Source organism: Corythoichthys intestinalis, chromosome 13 (genome assembly GCF_030265065.1).
Source record: "Corythoichthys intestinalis isolate RoL2023-P3 chromosome 13, ASM3026506v1, whole genome shotgun sequence".
NCBI lineage: Eukaryota > Metazoa > Chordata > Actinopteri > Syngnathiformes > Syngnathidae > Corythoichthys > Corythoichthys intestinalis.
In genome coordinates, this window is record NC_080407.1 from 55,360,839 (window position 1) to 55,380,380 (window position 19,542).

At 39.7% G+C, this 19,542-nt stretch overlaps 1 protein-coding gene across 35 annotated transcripts in view; it reads left to right on the forward strand.

The window, feature by feature from the left end:
• The window catches only part of LOC130928466 (receptor-type tyrosine-protein phosphatase delta), a 424,924-nt gene that overhangs the window by 327,313 nt on the left and 78,069 nt on the right, over positions 1-19,542 (forward strand). For all 35 annotated transcript variants that reach the window (XM_057855080.1, XM_057855082.1, XM_057855084.1 and 32 more), the window contains exon 12: positions 7,927-8,068. In XM_057855080.1, coding sequence (XP_057711063.1) covers positions 7,927-8,068 — 142 coding nt within the window. The remainder of the gene's footprint in view (positions 1-7,926; positions 8,069-19,542) is intronic.

Genomic DNA, 19,542 nt, shown 5'->3' on the forward strand with positions numbered 1-19,542 from the left:
CCACCAGGACACCACGAACGAATGTAAAAAAAAGTTGAGAGTTTAAGAGGATGCTCGCCGTTAGCGATAGCCTGATGCTAACGCAAACATGAATGCTATGCTAACGCTATGAGTTACATTTGGTGTGTTATGATCATCCAGCACAGACCTTTAAAGGCTAAAGCAACATTGCATTTTCTCTCTTCTTGCCTTGACTAATTTTAGCGTGGGTATATCAAAATAGGCAATGGGAAGACTAGAGAGGAGAGTGAATTGGGGGGGGGGCAGCACATCAAATGAGTGACACAACCAGCCTCACATTGTGAACATGCGACAAAAACTTTGGCGCATTTTCGTTTCGTTCTCGTCTCGTCAGACTTAAACTGGCATTCCTGTCGTTATGTTTTAGTCTGCCAATAAAAGTTTTTAGCTTGTTATCGTCTCATCATCAAAAAATTGTTCGTCGATGTAAGTTTTTTTTCGTTATAGTCGTCGTTGACGAAAACAACACCGGTTCTTCTGAAACCATTCTGAAGTTGATTTACTTCTGTGTATTGGCTCATCCTCATTTTAGCTTCAGCTGTCTGACAGATGGCCTCAGGTTTTCCTGCAAAACATCGTAAGAAACTTTTGAATTCATTCTTCCATAAATGATAGCAAGTTGTCCAGGCCCTGATGAAGCAAAACAGTCCCAAATTCTGATACTCCCTCCACTATGCTTCACGGTGGTGAGGTGTTGATATTGGTGAGCTGTTCCATTTTTCCTCCACACATGACGTTGTATGTTACTCCCAAACAATTCAACTTTGGTGTCATCAGTCCACAAAATATTTTGCCAAAACAATGATTTCTGTAAGTCTTTAGCAGATATTCTAAGGTTCTTTTTTTTTTACCTCTCTGAGTATTCTGCACTGAATTCTTGTCGCCATCTTTGGTGGACGGCCACTCTTTGGGAGTGAAGCAACAGTGCCAAACCCTCCATTTGTAAACAACTTCTCTGACTGTCGATTGATGAACATCCAGACTTTTAGAGATGGTTTTGTATCCTTTCCTGGCTTTATACAAATCAACAATCCTTTATGGCAGATATCAGACAATGCTTCTCATCAAGACATTTTTTACCAGGTGTGTGTTTTATGGTGGGCAGGGCAGCTTTAGACCACTCATCAGTGATTGGGCACACACCTGATTTAAATTGTTTAAAAAAAAAATGGTTTCAATTGCTTTTTAAGTCTCCTTAGGCAGAGGGTTCACTTACTTATTTCCCCCCTTCTGTCACTGTTTGCATGCTATTCTCATTAAAGTATGAAAACCTATACATAAATATTTGGGTGGTTTTCGTTAAAGCAGATACTGTATTTTCATCTGTGTGATTTTGACAAAGATTAGATCACATTTGATTGTGATTTAATTCAGAAATGTGACTGTATCTTTGAAATATTTTGCTTTGTGGCAGCTTACTCCAAATGTACACCACATGGACAAACCCTGCCAAAATGTAGTTCCACTCATGCTACTAATCCATAGATAAACTTGTCCATATAGCGTACTGCATACCCGCGCATCCTAATTTTAGCTGAAACTTGAATGCATCCCATGTGAAAGGTATCAGCGCTGATAAGATTTATGTTCATTTCCTGCATCAAGTCTTAGGAGGCTGGCGCTTTTACATCTTATCAGAGTTGATGGCGTGGCCGCATGTCGACGTTCATCCTTTAACACAAACATTTCCCTCGCCTTCTGCCACCGCCGCCTTGCAAGCATGGCCAAAGAAATGTTTGAAATTGTATTAAATGAGATTGTCCTTGTTGAGCGTGTGCGTGAGCGTGTGGACACCACTCTCAAAAATCTGAGATGTTGACATACCATTTTGTAGATGAACCTAAAATTGACCGCCTTCCATCACAGTCCATGAAAAAATTTTGGATTTTATTTTGTTACTTTTTTACTTGACTACTACCCTTAACATGTGCTTTACCTTTACTCTTATTAAGATTGTAACGGTATTTGTATTCGTCCGGTACCGTGACACGTTTGGGTGCACGCAGTCAGATGGCGAATACATTTGAGTTAAAAAAAAATAAAAAATACATGTCGGAGTTAGTCCTCCTTTGCTGCAGATGGCGCTAGTACGGCGCCTAAAACAACAACTGACATTACACGAAAAAGACAAACCAAAACAGTCAAAGTTATTATTGATCAATACAAGGTGAGTTATGGCGAAAGTGGGAACTATAAAATGCCGTATTACAAATTTTGAAGTGTATTTGTTTTATAGTTGTCCGACACTGTCCAACTCCAAAAATCCGAGAAAGATATCAAACTGATATTACATATGCGGTCGTGAACTAACCTTTACTCTTATATTCCACCCAATAAAAAACAGATTATTTTGAACTAGAAATGGCAATTTCTGAAAAAATTAAGACGGGGCTTTGCTATCGTAGATCCCAGTCTATTAGGTCACTTCCTGTTGATATAAGGTCACTTTCTGTCGATACTATGACGCACATGGTCGTCAATGGCATGGACATGCATTGCTGTCAATGGCATCGACTTACTTGAGCGCCAGTTAATGTTAATGGGCTGTAATGGTAAGTGTATGGTCAAAAATCAAAACTACGTTTTTCTGCCATTGAAAATGAATGGGAAATTTGGACGTACATCGCTGTCAATGGCATAGACATGCATGGCTGTCAGTGGCATCAACTTACTTGTGCGCCAGTTAATGTTAATGGGCTATAATGGTAAGTGTATGGTCAAAAATCCAAATCATACATGCTTTTCTGCCATTAAAAATGAATGGGAAATTTGGACGTGCATTGCTGTCAGTGGCATCAACTTACTTGTGCGCCAGTTAAGGTTAATGGGCTGTAATGGTAAATGTATGGTCAAAAATCAAAACCATTTGTTTTTCTGCTATTGAAAATGAATGGGAAATTTGGACGTACATTGCTGTCAGTGGCATCAACTTACTTGTGCGCCAGTTAAGGTTAATGGGCTGTAATGGTAAGTGTATGGTCAAAAATCAAAACCATACATGTTTTTCTGCCATTGAAAATGAATGGGAATTTTGGACGTACATAGCCGTCAATGTTATGGACGTGCATGGCTGTCAATTACATCTACTTACTTGTGCGCCAGTTAATGTTAATGGGCTGTAATGGTAAGTGAATGGTCAAAAATCAAAACCATACATGCTTTTCTGCCATTAAAAATGAATAGGATATTTGGGCTTACGTGACTATTAATTGCAATGACTTAAATGGGCCTCAGTAGAATGTCAATGGGCTATAATGGTAAGCGGTCGAAAATCACAACCACCTATGTTTTCCTGCCATTGAAAAAGAAGGGGAAATTTTTGTCATCAAAATTGAATGGAACGCTGTACATGGCTGTCAATGGCATCCCCATTAAAAATGAATGGGCAAGTTTTTGGCGAATTTTGAGGGAACCGTACATTTTTGACAAATTCTGTTTACAACTTTTATGACCCTCACCGTCCTGAAGTTTTTGATGAGAATTTTTTCTAGATACATGTTGTATATATATATATATTTTTTTTTAATAAATCCGTGTTTACGGGGGAACGAAAATTTTTTCGGGAGTTATTAAAAAAATTTCCTGCATTGCGTAAAAATTCCGGTAATTTTTATATTCGAGCGATGACGGTCGGTCAATTGGTTTGGGTTGTAAGTGTATGGTCAAAAATCAAAACTATACATGTTTTTCTGCCATTGAAAATGAATGGGAAATTTGGACATACATGACCGTCAATGTCATGGACGTGCTTTGCTGTCAATTGCATCTGCTTACTTGGGCACCAGTTGAATGCCAATGGGCTGTAATGGTAAAGTTTTGGTCAAAAATCATAACCACACAGATTTTTCTGCCATTAAAAATTTATGGGAAATTTGGACATACATGGCCGTCAATGTGATGGACGTGCATGGCTGTCAATGGCATCTACTTACTTGGGCGCCAGTTGAAGGCCAATGGACTGTAATGGTATGCGGTCAAAAATCACAACCACCTATGTTTTTCTACCATTGGAAAAAAAGGGAAAATTTTGCCTTTAGAAATGAACGGAATGACGTACATGGCCATCAATGGCATTCCTATTAGAAATGAATGGGCAAGTTATTGGCGAATTTTGAGGGAACCGTAAATTTTTCGCAAATTTTGTATACAACTTTAATGACCCTTAGCATTCTGTTTTTTATGTGATTTTTTTTTTTTTTTTTTTATTGTAGGAGTATTTACATTTTGAACCCGCATTTACGGGGGAATTGATGTTGTGGGGTCATTCGAAAAAATTCTCTATGTCGCGTGAAAATTACGGTCATTTTATTATTTGACTGATGGCGGTTGGTCAAAAGATTTGGGTTGTGCAGTGTGCTAAAGATAAAGATGTGCCATTCAAAAAAAATGGAATTTTACTCATGTTAAATATATTTGTATGGTTAAAGAATAATGAATCAGGATTTTTTTGCTTAGCTCACTTCATCTCAAGACGTCATGCTACAACTGTCACAGCTTTAATGTTCACAGAACTAATCAATTATCCTAAGCAGGAGGATGATTGGACGTCTATCATTGTCAATAGCACAGAAAACTGCTTGAAACTGGTTCATTTAAATGTAAAAGCTTTTTGAGAGTTATGTATGTGTGAATGAGTCTATACAAAAGTTTTGATTTGTTCCAACCCAAGTTTTGAGTCATAAAACAGGGCTTTCTAGACATCAGTGAGTACCCTACGCGGAGCATGACAACGCTCTACTAAACACCGTCTTGTTTTTGTGGGCATTATCTGTGTTGTCCAAAAAAAGGTGTCTCTCTGTGTGGTGCTACGTCTACTCGTGGTACAACCAAACTGTTGCTCAGGCCACCGTTGACTGTATGTGCTTTGTTTGTGTTGTGAGCCACACGGAAAATAGATTTTAGTTGATGACACTCTCGCATGGTGGATACCGCTTTTTCGCTCATAACCTGGCAGTATTTTTCTTCGAAATGCTTTCACTCTAAAATTCACCACCGTCCTTGTAGAATAAAAACATGACATGTTGACTGAAAAAATATGTTTTCATTATTTTTACATGAGGACTTTTCAATTCAAGATATATATTTGTACCGAAACTAATTTTTCCCGTAACATTTCTAATCCTACACAGTATCTCCTAAATTCGAATCTTCAGTTTTTGATTAAAATATTGTGTCATCGCTTTAATATAGCTTTTATATTCAACCGTCAATATGGCAAGCTAAAAAAAATGAACATTTACTGTTTTAGTCCGTAACTTGTTGGCATAAATGTTGACCGTAGTTTTCTCAAATGAAGCAGAAACAGTGGTACCTCGATATACATTCATTTCGACATCTGACGTAACATACAGTATGACTCGTTATTTGTCTCGACATACGACGAGGTGCTCTAAACATATCGACGATTTATGACATCTTCACAAATTCATCGTTTTCCCATGAGGTGGACGCACGGCAAATTTTCTTGGGACAGAAACCAACTTGGGTCCCAAGGAGGTGGTGAAAAAAGGTGACACTATTGAAATTATGATGGAAATTATGTAAAAATATGAGGGTTGTGCGCACGTCAGTGAACTGGCTCGACAAATCCGCCGGAATACGTCTACGATCTCGACGGTCCTCCTCCGTCCTCCGTTTGCCAGTCTTTATAAGTTAAGGTGATAATTATTATTATTGTAACATCGGCAAGGAAGCCGCCAGACTTATAATCTTTTAATTTAAAATTTGTGCAACACAACACAATTTCTGGAGAAATTACTCTTAGCCCCGCAACGTTTCGGGGACACGTCCTGGTCCTAACAGGTCACTTCCTGTTGATTTGGGGACATTTCGAGGACATTTCCAGGTCATATTAGGTCATTTGGGGATATTTGGGGGGCGTCTCCTGGTCCTAACAGGTCATTTGGGTATATTTGGGGGGCCGTCCTGGTCATATCAGGTCATTTAGGGACATTTGGGGGCGTGTCCAGGTCTTATAAGGTCATTTGGGGACATTTGGGGGGTGTCTCCTGGTCATATCAGGTTATTTGGGGGTGTGTCATGGTCATATCAGATCATTTGGGGACATTTGGGGGGTGCATCCTGGTCATATCAGGCCATTTGGGGGGGCGTGTCCTGGTAATATCAGGTCATTTGGGGGGCGTGTTCTGGGCATATAGGCTAATTTGGGGACATTTGGGGGGCGTGTTCAGGTCATTTGGGGACCTTTGGGGGTGCGTCCTGTTTATATCAAGTCATTTGGGGACATTTAGGGGGCGTGTCCTTGTCATATCAGGTCATTTGGTGACAATCCGGGAGCGTGTCCTGGTCATATCAGGTCATTTGGGGACATTTGGGGGGGCGTGTCCTGGTCAAAACAGGTCATTTAGGGACAATTAGGAGGCGTCTCCTGGTTATATCAGGTCATTTGGGGACATTTGGGGGCGTGTCATGGTCATATCAGGCCATTTGGCTGGGGGCGTGTCCTGGTAATATCAGGTCATTTGGGGGGCATGTTCTGGTCATATCAGGTCATTTGGGGGGGCGTGTCCTGGTCATATCCGGTCATTTGGGGACATTTGGTGGGCGCGTCCTGGTCATATCAGGTCATCTGGGGACATTTTGGGGGCGCGTCCTGGTCATATCAGGTCATTTGGGGACATTTGGGGGGCGCGTCTTAGTCATATCAGGTCATTTGGGGACGTTTGGGGGGCGTGTCCTGGTCATTTCAGGTCATTTGGGGACGTTTGGGGAGCGTGTCCTGGTCATATCAGGTCATTTGCGGACATTTGGGGGGCGTCTCCTAGTCATACCAGGCCATTTGGGGACGTTGGGGGGCGTGTCCTGGTCATATCAGGTCATTTGGGGACATTTGTGGGACACGTCCTTTTGATAACTGGTCATTTCATGTTGATTTGGGGACATTTGTTGTTTTTTGCCATTGAAAATGAATGGGAAATTTGGACGTCCAGGGCCGGCAATGGTATCGACTTATATTTGCATCAATGGAATCCAAATACATTGGCATCAACAGAATCGACAAACATGACCGTCAATGGCATTAAATAAAGTAAATGCCATTGAAAATGAATGGGAAATTTCGATGTCCATGGCCGTCAATGGCATCGACATCCGTATGCGTCAATGGAATCCAAGTGCGTTGCAAACACAACCGCCACATTACAATCCGATTCGTTATATATATTACTATGAAGGATTTAGTGTAGGTTTTTGGGCTGTGGAGCGAATATCTTTTGGGGAAAATCCCGCTCGAAATACGACCATTTTGCCTTACAAACCAGGTCCTAGAACGAATTCAATTCATATGTCGAGGTACTACTGTACAGCGTTTTAATTTGAGTCTGACTTCACAAATATTTACTTTAAAAAAAAAAAAGTTGAACAAAACAAATAGTTTTTTTCTTTTTTCAATAAATAATTCTTTTTCCGTGTGGCCCACTTTGTCCCATCAACACACTCCAGTGTGATGCATTGTTTCAGGGTCTAGCCAGTTTTCGCTTTAAGAGTGTGGGACACCTTTTAATTGATGCATTCAAATTAATGTTCAAGCGTACCCATTCTTAAAGTTACACACAATTAACTCATTGGCTGCCATTGACTGCAACGGACGTCCAATCCATTCGAACCGGGAACGCTCCCGGTTCAAATGAATCGGACGTCTACTGGTGATACTCATTTGAATTCACAGCAGAAGGATGAAGAGAGCCACGCGATTGGACGTCTTTCATCGTCAACGGCACTGAAAGAGTTAATACATTGATGTTTACTTTATTGATATCTAATACGATAAGAGCACTAGACTGTCGCCATCAAACGTCCAGAATGTGTGTTCCGTATGTGGACGGCGGTCCCGCATTTGCCTTGCCTTGATTCTCCTTTAACACACCGTGTCTCTCGCACCTGCAGGTGATCGAGTTTGACGACGGCTCCGGCTCTGTTTTGCGCATCCAGCCCCTGCGCACGCCGCGAGACGAGGCCATCTACGAGTGCGTGGCCTCCAACAGCGTCGGAGAGATCAGCGCCACTACCCGGCTCACCGTTTTACGTGGTATGTCCCATCAACTCGTCATATGTATGTGTCAAGTATGTAAAGCAGGTTTGAAAACTTAGAGATAAGCACACAACCGCCAAACTCGCTGTTTTACGTGCAATTCCAAGATGAAGATGGTTTTTGCGTATTGTATGGCAACCAGTAGGGGTTTGACAATATATCAAAATGGTCATGTATCATGATATATTATCGATTATGCGCCTGTTAAGAATTGATACATTGTTTTAAAAAGGTTTCACTGGATTGAGGAAATAAAAGATAAATAGCTACAAGGTTTCTGCATTGGAGTCGGACAGCCTCACCATGTCATGCCATGGCGATTTTTTTGGGGAATTTTTTTCCCCCCCAAGAACAACCATAACAAAGATATATTTGAAATATTTCATTAGCCATGCTAATGTCATAGCTTAACAGCTACGGTACATGTACATAAAATGCGTAGCCGATCACAGCTAAGTTACCGTACGTAATAATTCGGGCTGTCTAACGATTAAAATTTTTAATCGAGTTAATCACAGCTAAAAAAATGAATCTAATCCATTTTGTCTGGGAGGGTCAAAGATCGATTGGACGTCAATCGCAGTTCCCAGTTTTAGGTGCATTTACACTGTTGGTCACTTCATGTTCGTTTTAAGTCATTTTCAGGTGAGCTTCTGTTGATTTTTAAAACACTCTCTACTCATTTGGGGTCATTGCCAGGTCACTTCCTGTTCAGTAACCCAAAATCAACAGGAAGGGATCCATAAATGCCCCAACGTTAATAGGAATCGACCAGGAAATATCCCAAAATCAACAGGTGACCAAAAATCAATACATTGTATCTTGAGAATGATTTCCTGACTCATGTATCGATATATTGTGAGCCTTGTATCGAAAATCGTATCATATCGTGGGGTACACAGAGGTCAGCTCCTCTAGTTACCAACTTTAAATACAAATCCAATTTGGGTGGCCTGAAATGTACGTAGTGGCAAGTCCATTAGCCTGTTTAGCCAACTAAGTTTCTTCTGGATTTCAAGTCATTTGCATACATTCGAAAATCAAAATTAAGATGCCAGTTACATTATGCTAATATACGTCTGTTCCTTGGCCGCCGGCGGTTTTTAATGCTTTCAAATTAGCTCTGCTTTGACTTGACCGTGTGGAGCCAGCCAAAAGTAGCGCTTTTATGTACCCAAGTGATAAAATGACTTTATCACTAGCAGACGTCCAATCTATTTGAAGTAGGGTGGCAGGCAGGGACGGGTCTAGAAAAATATTTAAAGGGTGGCGAGAGGGTGGCAGGAACTTTATGAAGTCGACATATATTTCATGACGGTGGAATCCATCATCAATTTTTTGGGACAAGGATACGATATGCTGCGGCGATTTGATTCAAAGGCCTTCGATTGATTTAATACAAACTGATGAAGACATTTAAAGTGCCTATGAAAGGATTAAAAAAAAAATCTTAAATAGCATTACTATGTGAAATAGAATCATATTTTGAGAAGATTCGACAATATACAACAATTTGTATAAAGTTCAGTACAACATAGCAAAATTACTCCATAATGGTCAAAACTTTTGACTTCTTGCACCTTTATGCCACCGGAGTTAGTCCGGCTTTTGTTATTTCCCTGCCCCGGCTTCAGAGAGCGTAAACAAACCAGGGGATGTGACAGCTAGCCGACATGCTAACCCGAACCGAGCGGCGTTTCCAAGTCTTATTCTCGCCTTTTGAAGCAAAAAATGACACAAAACTACTACTACGCACGGCGGCGGGGTTGCTAATTGTCTTCACGGATTGGCAACATGGCAAAGTTACAGCTCGTCGTTCCCCTGTTGCGGCCAGGAGAGCTCGTTTGCCAGGAGGGAAGAACCTGGAGAAGCGCGTAGCTGCACGAGCATTAGCAGAGTATCGCGCTCTCCCGGCGGGCACACGAAGAGGATCGAGGGGTGTATTCGACAAGCTGCCGGTCGTCGGCCAAGTGACATTTTCCGTTGACAAGGAGCATTGTCAACGACAAAACGCAAGCCCCCTCCATAATAAAACGTGTGCCATGATCCCAAAATTTGACATAATACAAAACACGATGTTCCTCGTAAGTCCAATGGTCCCACAGTTGTCAGACTTGCTTTGAGCAATCTCGAGGTGAAACTTTTTGAAAACCAAAAAAGCTAACACGCCTCTCCCTGGTGCAGCAACAAAACCCTGCAGCACATTTGGCTGACGTGATGCGAAAAATAAACAAAACAATCCGTAAAATCAGCAGAATCCGCAGTCTATCTGCATGCTATAAAGCAGCGCTTGTCAATTATTTTCTGTTATGCCCACCCCAGGAAGACGTAAACGTTCTGCGCCCCCCCCCCCCCCCCCAATTATTATAAGTACAACTCTGCATAACATTGTGTTCATTTTAAAGTTAAAGAAAAAAGCAATATAGATCAACTTACAATAAAGTGTTGAAAAAACAACACATCCATTCTGTAAAAATACACTCGATACATTTTTTGACCGTTTGATACTGAAAAATAAAATTGAATAAAAATCAATAAATAATAATAAATTCAAATTGATTAACAACTAGGGCTGTCAAAATGATCGCGTTAACGGGCGGTAATTAATATTTTAATTAATCACGTTAAAATGTTTGACGCAATTAACGCACATGCCCCGCTCAAACAGATTAAAATGACAGTACAGTGTAATGTCCGCTTGTTACTTGTTTTTTGGTGTTTGGCGCTCTCTGCTGGCGCTTGGGTCCAACTGATTTTATGGGTTAGTACCATGAGTGAGCATGGTGTAATTATTGACATCAACAATGGCTAGCTACTAGTTTATTTAATCATTGAAAATTTTACAAATTTTAATAAACGTAAAAAGGTATTGTTTTTCAGAAAGCCACAATCAAATAACCCTTTCTGAATTCTTCACGGAACAAAAGTAAATAAAATAAAACTAATAATATAATATAATATAATATAATATAATATAATATAATATAATATATAGGGCTGTCAAAATTATCGCGGTAATTAATTTTTTAAATTAATCACGTTAATATTTGATGCATTTAACGCACATGCCCCACTCAAACAGTATAAAATGACAAAACAGTGTCATGTCCATTTGTTACTTGTGTTTTTTGGTGATTTGTCACCCTCTGCTGGCGCTTGGGTGCGACTGATTTTATGGGTTTTAGCACCATGAGCATTGTGTAATTATTGACATCAACAATGGCGAGCTCCTATTTTATTTTTTAATTGAAAATTTTACAAATTTTAATAAAACGAAAACATTAAGAGGGGTTTTAATATAAAATTTCTAGAACTTGTACTAACATTGATCTTTTAAGAACTAAAAGTCTTTCTATCCATGGATCGCTTTAAGAGAATTTTAATAATGTTAATGCCTTCTTGTTGATTTATTGTTATAATAAACAAATACAGTACTTATGTACCGTATGTTGAATGTATATATCCGTCTTGTGTCTTATCTTTCCATTCCAAGAATAATTTACAGAAAAATATGGCATATTTTATAGATGGTTTGAATTGCGATTAGGTACGATTAATTAATTTTTAAGCTGTAATTAACTCTCATAAAATTTTTAATCGTTTGACAGCCCTATTAAAAACATTAACTCATGAGAACAATTTGTCAAACAATTAGACCGAAAAACCCCCCCCAAAAATAATAGAACAAAAACGACGTGGCATTGGACAGAGGGACAGTTTTTTTTTTTTTTTTTTTTTTTTTGCTGCAGGCAGTATCAGCTTCTTTTCCATGGTGTGGGGTTATATTGCACTGAGCAACTTGGTATGTCACCTTATATGAGGATAATTGTTGGCAATATTTGGCACTCGCTGAAAAAAAAAAATCCCTGCTGTTCGCTGCGAACATTTTTAGACAAAGTAAACGGACTGGTCTTTCCTTGTCTCCCACTGTACTATAAGTCAAAGCCAAATGCTACATACGCTTCATCATATTTCCTTGTCTTAGCTTTTCATATCTCCGGTGCTCTTTTCTGTGTGCTCTTGTTTGGTTCAAAAATACTGCGCACACACTGAAAATGAGAGCGGCACTGCCACCCACTGAGTGGCTGTGCAATTACACTTAGTGTATGTTCCCCAAGTGCGACACCCCCAGCATCGCTCTGTGGCCCCCTGGGGTGGCCCACCCCACTATTTGAGAAGTACTGCTCAAAAGCAATACTGTATTGTGAGATGCTGTCACGGGTGACGTCACATTCGCATTCGTCCTCAACCCGAGACTGGACCTGGAAGTCACTCAATTTAATGACGGGGGATTAAAAAAAATTGAATAAATAAAACGATCGCTTCCACACACATCCAAGCAGTCGTTTCATTCAGGAGCATAACATGTTGAAAACATGAAATATGAAATAAACATGCTTTTTGCTGTCATAGCCACTTTCATTGGCAGCAGTAAATGCAAAATTGCGCCCCTGCTGGCAGCATATCGACATTCATTTATTTGCCGCCAAATAGATTGCACGTCCATTGTCGTCGAAGGCAGCCAACGAATTAATAAACAGTAGGCGGGACGTGAAAAATGTGTTGAAGTCAGCCATTTTGTTTGAATTGAAAACATGAGTGGAAAGGCTTTGGGGAGGGAGCGCCTGAGTGAAGTGCTGCTCCATTTTGTGCCGCAATTACACACGGACTCAAATGAGCACCCATTGAGAGGAGGCTGCGTCTGCGTCTGTCCTCCCGCCTCCTGCCATCGCCGTCTTATCGCCAACAAAAGGCCAATTGGGGGAGAAAGGTGGCACGTCCACGCTGCACAATATTTTGCACATTTCTCTCTCGCACAGAATGCAAAATTAGCCGCTCCGCTGCCTACTAGCATTAGCATGTTTATTGACATTTCCATTTTGCCATCCTTGAAAGCACTGACAAGAGCAACAATTGGAGTTTAGTAGCTTCCAAATCTCTGTATAATATTCAGATTTGGAGTATAGTGGCGTTTTTCTTGGCCGGACGATTTTTGACAACTCCATTAGAACGAATGTTTAGCGTCTCGCGCAGTCAATGCTAGCCAATAGGTTAAAAAAAAGATAAGCGGTACAGAAAATGAATTTAAATTAAAAAAGCAAAACAACCCTGAGGCTCCACACTCTCAGCTAGCTGTGCTTCCAGTGGAATGATGTGTGCATCGGGCTGTTGGAGTTCATGATTCCGGCATGATTAAGGATTTATATTGCATCCTCATACCCCCATTATGCTGTCAACAGCCATTTCCTTGCCTGCACACACGCACACAAAAGCAACAAACTTACGCCGCTGTGTACAAGTCGACAGCGAGAACAGAAAATGAGAAGGCGCTCTCCTGTGACGGAAAAACAGAAAGCATCAATTCCATTTTGCCAGTGAAGGGTGAGGCGGGGGGAGGACGTCAGGGGGATTGTAACGATGCAAAAAAAAAAGGATCATTCTGCGCAAAATGGATGGTGCTGCGACATGGATGGCGATTATTCCAATTTAGCAAGACGAAAACGGCAACCTCGTTTGTAGTGTTTTGTTGTAAAAACGTGTCGGCTCACAGAAGATTCTTGCTTCTCAATACATGTGCAATTGCATCAATGCCAAGTAGCGAAAAAGAAACAATTAGCTTTAGCCTCTCTAACCACGTTAGCATAATGGAACACCATAAGAAAAACAAACACAAAAAAAAAACAACTAAAAATACAAACCGAAAGGATCCAAAATAATAAGAACAAATATAGTGTAAAATTGTACGTTTTTATTACAGACAAAAAAAAACACACACACACACAGCTAAAACAATTACGAAATAAGCCAAGTAAGGAAACGAAACCACTAGCTTTAGCCTCTCTGGCCACGTTAGCATAATGGAACAACAAAAAGCAAACAAAAACAAAAAAATAAAAATACAAACCGAAAGAATCCAAAATAATAAGAACAAAAATAGTGTAAAAATTAACATTTTAATTACAAATTTTAAAAAATTAAAAAATTGAATACGATAAAAAAATTACTAAAAAGCCAAGTAAAGAAAAACAACTACATTTAGCCTCTCTGGCCACTTTAGCATAATGGAACACCAATAGCAAAAAATACAAACTGAAAGAATCCAAAATAATAAGAACAAAAATAGTGTAAAAATTGACGTTTTAATTCCAAAAATTTTGTTTAAAAAAAAAAAAAAAACATTCAAAAATAAGGCAAGTAGTGAAAAGAAACAATTAGCTTTAGCCTCTCTGGCCACGTTAGCATAATGGAACACCACAAGAAAAGCAAAAACACTAAAAATACAAACCAAAAGGATCCTAAATAATCAAAAGTAGTGTAAAAATGTACGGTTTAATGATAAAATGTTTTGTAAAAAAATACAATTTTTTTTTTTGCAGGAATACGAGATTAAGTTCATGTTGTGACTATGAGGAAAAAAGTCGAACAGTTACAAGTAGGAAAAAAAAAGTTGGTGCAGATCCAACGACCCAGTCCAGCGAGACTCAACAACCCGGCCAAAAGACCAAACACGACGCATTCACCTTAGTCTTAACCCCTTGTACTGACTCCATTTTGAAAGCTCAAAAAAGCCTTGGAAGCACAAGGTGACAATTTATTCAGGTCGACAGCCACCATACAGCACAGAGGTACCCAGGCGAGGATCCAAGGTCACCGTATCACAAGTCAACAAAAGGTTCCTGAGGAAAATGACAACGAATAGCTAAACATTCAGCCTCTTGAAGGCTCTCGCAGGGCGGGCCGTGGGCAGGAAGAAGGGTGTGTAGGAGTTGTTTAGGTTTATTGTCTGTTTGTGGATTGGACAGGATGATTCGGGAGTTACTGTTGTTAGGGCAACGAGGGATGTGGATTTTGCCACCTTAGCGTCAAAGGGGCTCTTGGAGTCTTATCAGTCATGTTATCAGTTGGATAGTGGGCGTTCTCTGGTGTTCCTTGTGTTGGGACAGGGCGTCCCACCATTTGTTTTGGACTGCCCGGGAGAACTGATTGCGAGAGTTGGTGGTGCAGACGTGGGCTTGTCAGCGTCAATCTTGCTCAGTCAGTTGCATAATGCACACATTTGGCTTCCGTGATAGAAGGCGTCATGTATGTCTTATGCCCTATATTCTGCTTGTTTTCCTTAAACTATGGTATAAGTGCTATTTATCATATATCAGTCTTTTGAAGGCTCTCGCGGGTCTGACCGTGGGCAGGAAGAAGGGTGTGTTTAGGCGTTGTTCAGGATTATTGTCCGTTTGTGGATTGGACAGGAGTCATGTTATCAGTTGGATAGTGGGCGTTCTCTGGTGTTCCATGTGTTGGGGCAGGGCGTCCCGCCATTTGTTTTGGACTGCCCGGGAGAACTGATTGCGAGAGTTGGTGGTGCAGACGTGGGCTTGTCAGTGTCAATCTTGCCCAGTCAGTTGCATGACGGACACATTGGGCTTCCGTGATAGGAAGGCGTCATGTATCTCTTATGCCCTATGTCAAATATATTCTGCTTGTTTTCCTTAAACTATGATATAAATGCTATTTATTTTATTTTGGGTGTGATAGAGTAAGACAAACAGTAAATACGAGAGAAGATACTATTCCCTGATTTTTTTTGTGTTAGAATAATGCAAACAGTTAAATTATAATGCTTTTCTTCTTTTTTTTTTTCACATACATTCTTTCAAAATGGCTGACAACAAGCTACTCTTAAAATAGCTGCTGTTCGAACGAGTTCCAAAAGTGGAAAAGGAACAAATGTGCTTTCAAAATGAAATATGTTTGGGGAAAAAATACTACAAAAACAGTTTCCCACAGCCATATCCGGCCATACTCGGCTAGGTCGTACGTCACCAAAAGGGACAAGTTAGTCATTACTGTAATTAAAAAGATGGAGGTCTGCTGTCACCGTGGAAATTGATCTCCTCACTGGCAGAAAGCGCAAGGGGGGGAAAAAAAACAAAACACCTCTTTGAATATTACGTGGTAAATCAAGGCGGCCCAATCAGTATCTGTAAACTGCGACGAGTGAATTAAGACCAAACGGCTGCGGCCCAGATTGATGTTAGGCTTCAGTCGTCTTTCCAGTCACGGGGAAAAAAAAAAAACATCTGCCAGACCCACAAAGGCCTTTGGATAAGCCTGTCTCTGTCGCCGGTTGCTATTTTCTTTGTATCAAAAGTCAAGTCATCAAAAATTAGGGTGACAACAACAACAACAACAACAACAACAGCAGTTACTCCCAAGCATCTACTAACAGTGACAGACTAACCAGAGTTGCTTTCAAAATAACTGTTTTGACACGGACCGGAGTTTGACATATTACAACTTATAAAACTTAAACTACCGGTAACTCTGTTGAAAAAGTACGAAAGAGTTATCGCATACAAACAGGAAGGATTGTCTGAGAAGTGATTTGTTCGAGGATTCAAGGTCATTATATTTTTCGTACCATGCATACATTTTGAAGCGTTGTGAAAAAAATCACGTAAAATATGAAAAATAAATGCCAACTGCATTTTTTTTTTTGCTTTTTACCAAAAATCGAGACTGTTTTACATCCATATCTATAAAGAATTCAGGGATTTAAGCATTTATTCACAAGAATTTTCACGGGAAAATATGTTTACAAAAGGCGGCCGCTAGCTAAATTTACTAACAGACTAGCATTGTACTCTAACATATTTGCGTAAAAGAAATGCTAACTGCACGTTTTTTTGCTTTAAACCAAGAATCGAGACTGTTTGACGTCCATATCTATAAGGGATTTGGGGATTTAACCCTTTGTTCACAAGAATTTTGACCGGAAAAGCTCTGTTTACATCAGGCGGCCACTAGCTACTGTACATTCACTAACAGACTAGCATTGTACTTTGACATATTTACGTAAAAGAAATGTTAACTGCACGTTTTTTTGCTTTTCACCAAGAATCGAGACTGTTTTACGTCCAAATCTATAAGGAATTTGGGATTTAACCCTTTGTTCACAAAAATTTTGACCGGAAAAGCTCTGTTTACATCAGGCGGCCACTAGCTACATGCACTAACAGACTAGCATTGTACTTATTTACGTAAAAGAAATGCTAACTGCACATTTTTTTTGTTTAAACCAAGAATTGAGACTGTTTTACATCCATATACAGTATACAAAGAATACGGGGATTTAAGCATTTATTCACAAGAATTTTCACCGGAAAATCTCTGTTTACGTATGGCGGTCGCCACATTTACTGACAGACTCGGATCATACTTCGATATATTTACTTAAAATAAATGCTAACTGCACTTTTTTTCTTTTTTGCTTTTAACCAAGAACCTAGACTGTTTTACGTCCATATCTATAAAGAATTCGGAGATCTAAGCATTTATTTACAAAAATTTTCACCGCAAAAGCTCTGTTTACATCAGGTGGCCGCTAGCTACATTCACTAACAGTCTAGCATTGTACTTTGACATATTTACGTAAAATAAATGCTAACTGCACGTTTTTTTTTGTTTTATTGTTTTTTTTTTTTTTTTTTTTGCTTTTTACCAAGAATCGAGACTGTTTTACGTCCACATCTATAAAGAATTTGGTGATTTAAGCATTTATTCACAGGGATTTTCACCGGAAAAGCTCTGTTTACATCAGGCGGCCGCTAGCTACATTCACAAACAGTCTAGCATTGTACTTTGACATATTTACGTAAAATAAATGCTAACTTTTTGTTTTTTTTGCTTTTAACCAAGAACCGAGACTGTTTTACGTCCATATCTATGAAGAATTCGGGGATTTACGCATTTATTCACAATAATTTTCACTGGAAAAGCTCCGTTTACATCAGGCGGCCGCTAGTTACTTTCACTTATAGACTAGCATTGTACTTTGACATATTTACGTAAAATAAATTCCAACTGCATGTTTTTTTTTTTTTTTTTGCTTTAAACCAAGAATTGAGACTTTTTGACGTCCATATCTATAAATAATTCGGGGATTTAAGCATTAGTTCACAAGAATTTTCACCGGAAAAGCAAGCATGTGGCTGTCGCCACATTGAGTGACAGACTAGCATCGTACTTCGACATATTTATGTAAAATATATGCTAACTGCACATTATTTTTTTGTTTTTTTTTGGCTTTTTATCCAAGAATCTAGACTGTTTTACATCCATATCTATAAAAAAATTCAGGGATCTAAGCATTTATTCACAAGAATTTTCACCGCAAAAGTTCTGTTTACAGAAGGCGGCCGCTAGCTACATTCACTAACTGTCTAGCATTGTACTTTGACATATTTACGTAAAATAAATGCCAACTGCACTTTTTTTGTTTTTTTTTCTACTTTTAACCAAGAATCTAGACCGTTTTACATCCCTATCTATAAAGAATATAGGTTATTCACAAGAATTTTCAACGAAAAAAGCTCTTTGTCTGTGATTCCACTCGGTTTAGCTTTGACGGACTTGCCAATAATGCAGGCCCCTTATTTATTGGCCCCACGCCCCGTGAATACATTATGAAGTCTATGGGCTGCCATTGACAGTGATAAGCACCTAATCCATTTGAACTCATATTTGAAAAGTCACCTGGACCGTATGGTTCTCCCATGAACTTCCACTTCTGGAATTCTTCATGATTAATAGTAAAAATCCGGCCCTAATACAAACTAGGGCCTGAACCGTGAACTCATTGGCAGCAACTGACACAGACTGGAATGGCTTGGCAGTCATTGTTTATTGGTAGCTAAAGCTTGTGAAAAAAGTTATACTTTCATTTGAAAATAATGTGTAACATCTAAAAATACGCATATACATTACGAGCTTGTTATAGTTGGCAACATTTTGGATTGTCCAATGTTGATTTTAGCTGCACCTAGCGCAGTTTTAAGTGGTTGTGCGGAACAAATTTGGCACAGTTGTCAAGCGAAGAAGCAGAAGCAGTAAGTAAATAACGCCGCAAGGTACGAACATAAGCCAGTGCTGTTTGGTTACACATGTTGTCCAGCCGGGAATCAGATTAAAGCGCTTCTGCAGCCCGAATAGGACCCCTGGGGGACTAGCTCTGGGAAGAAGCCGCTTAAGTAATCTAATAAGAGGGAACAAAATGCTCAGCGCTATGCTTTAATAAAGAACAGGCGAGTGTGTCGACAATTCAACCTTGGACCGCGGAATGGGGAGAATAAGCCGTTCAATATGTTCCGGAAAGTGGGACAAAGACGACGCCTTGAGTTATCTTAGCGCTTTGAGTCAACAGGTGTAGAAGTTTCTAATGAGTATTGCCGCAAATGTGCCTCAGTCGGCTCAGGCGGCTAATTCCAATTTGCCGTAATAGAGTGTTAGGAGGAACAGGTACGCTCTTAGCCTAAGTGCTATTAGCCTACGCTATGCCAGCTTAGGGCTTGCTAAAAGCTACTTTGGTAATTTCCCTAACAGATATTTCTTTTTTGGCGAGGGAATAATGTGGTGCTTTCAGGCAGATATTTAAATGTTAGCTTAATGCCTGATAGTGATAAAAAGCAACCTTT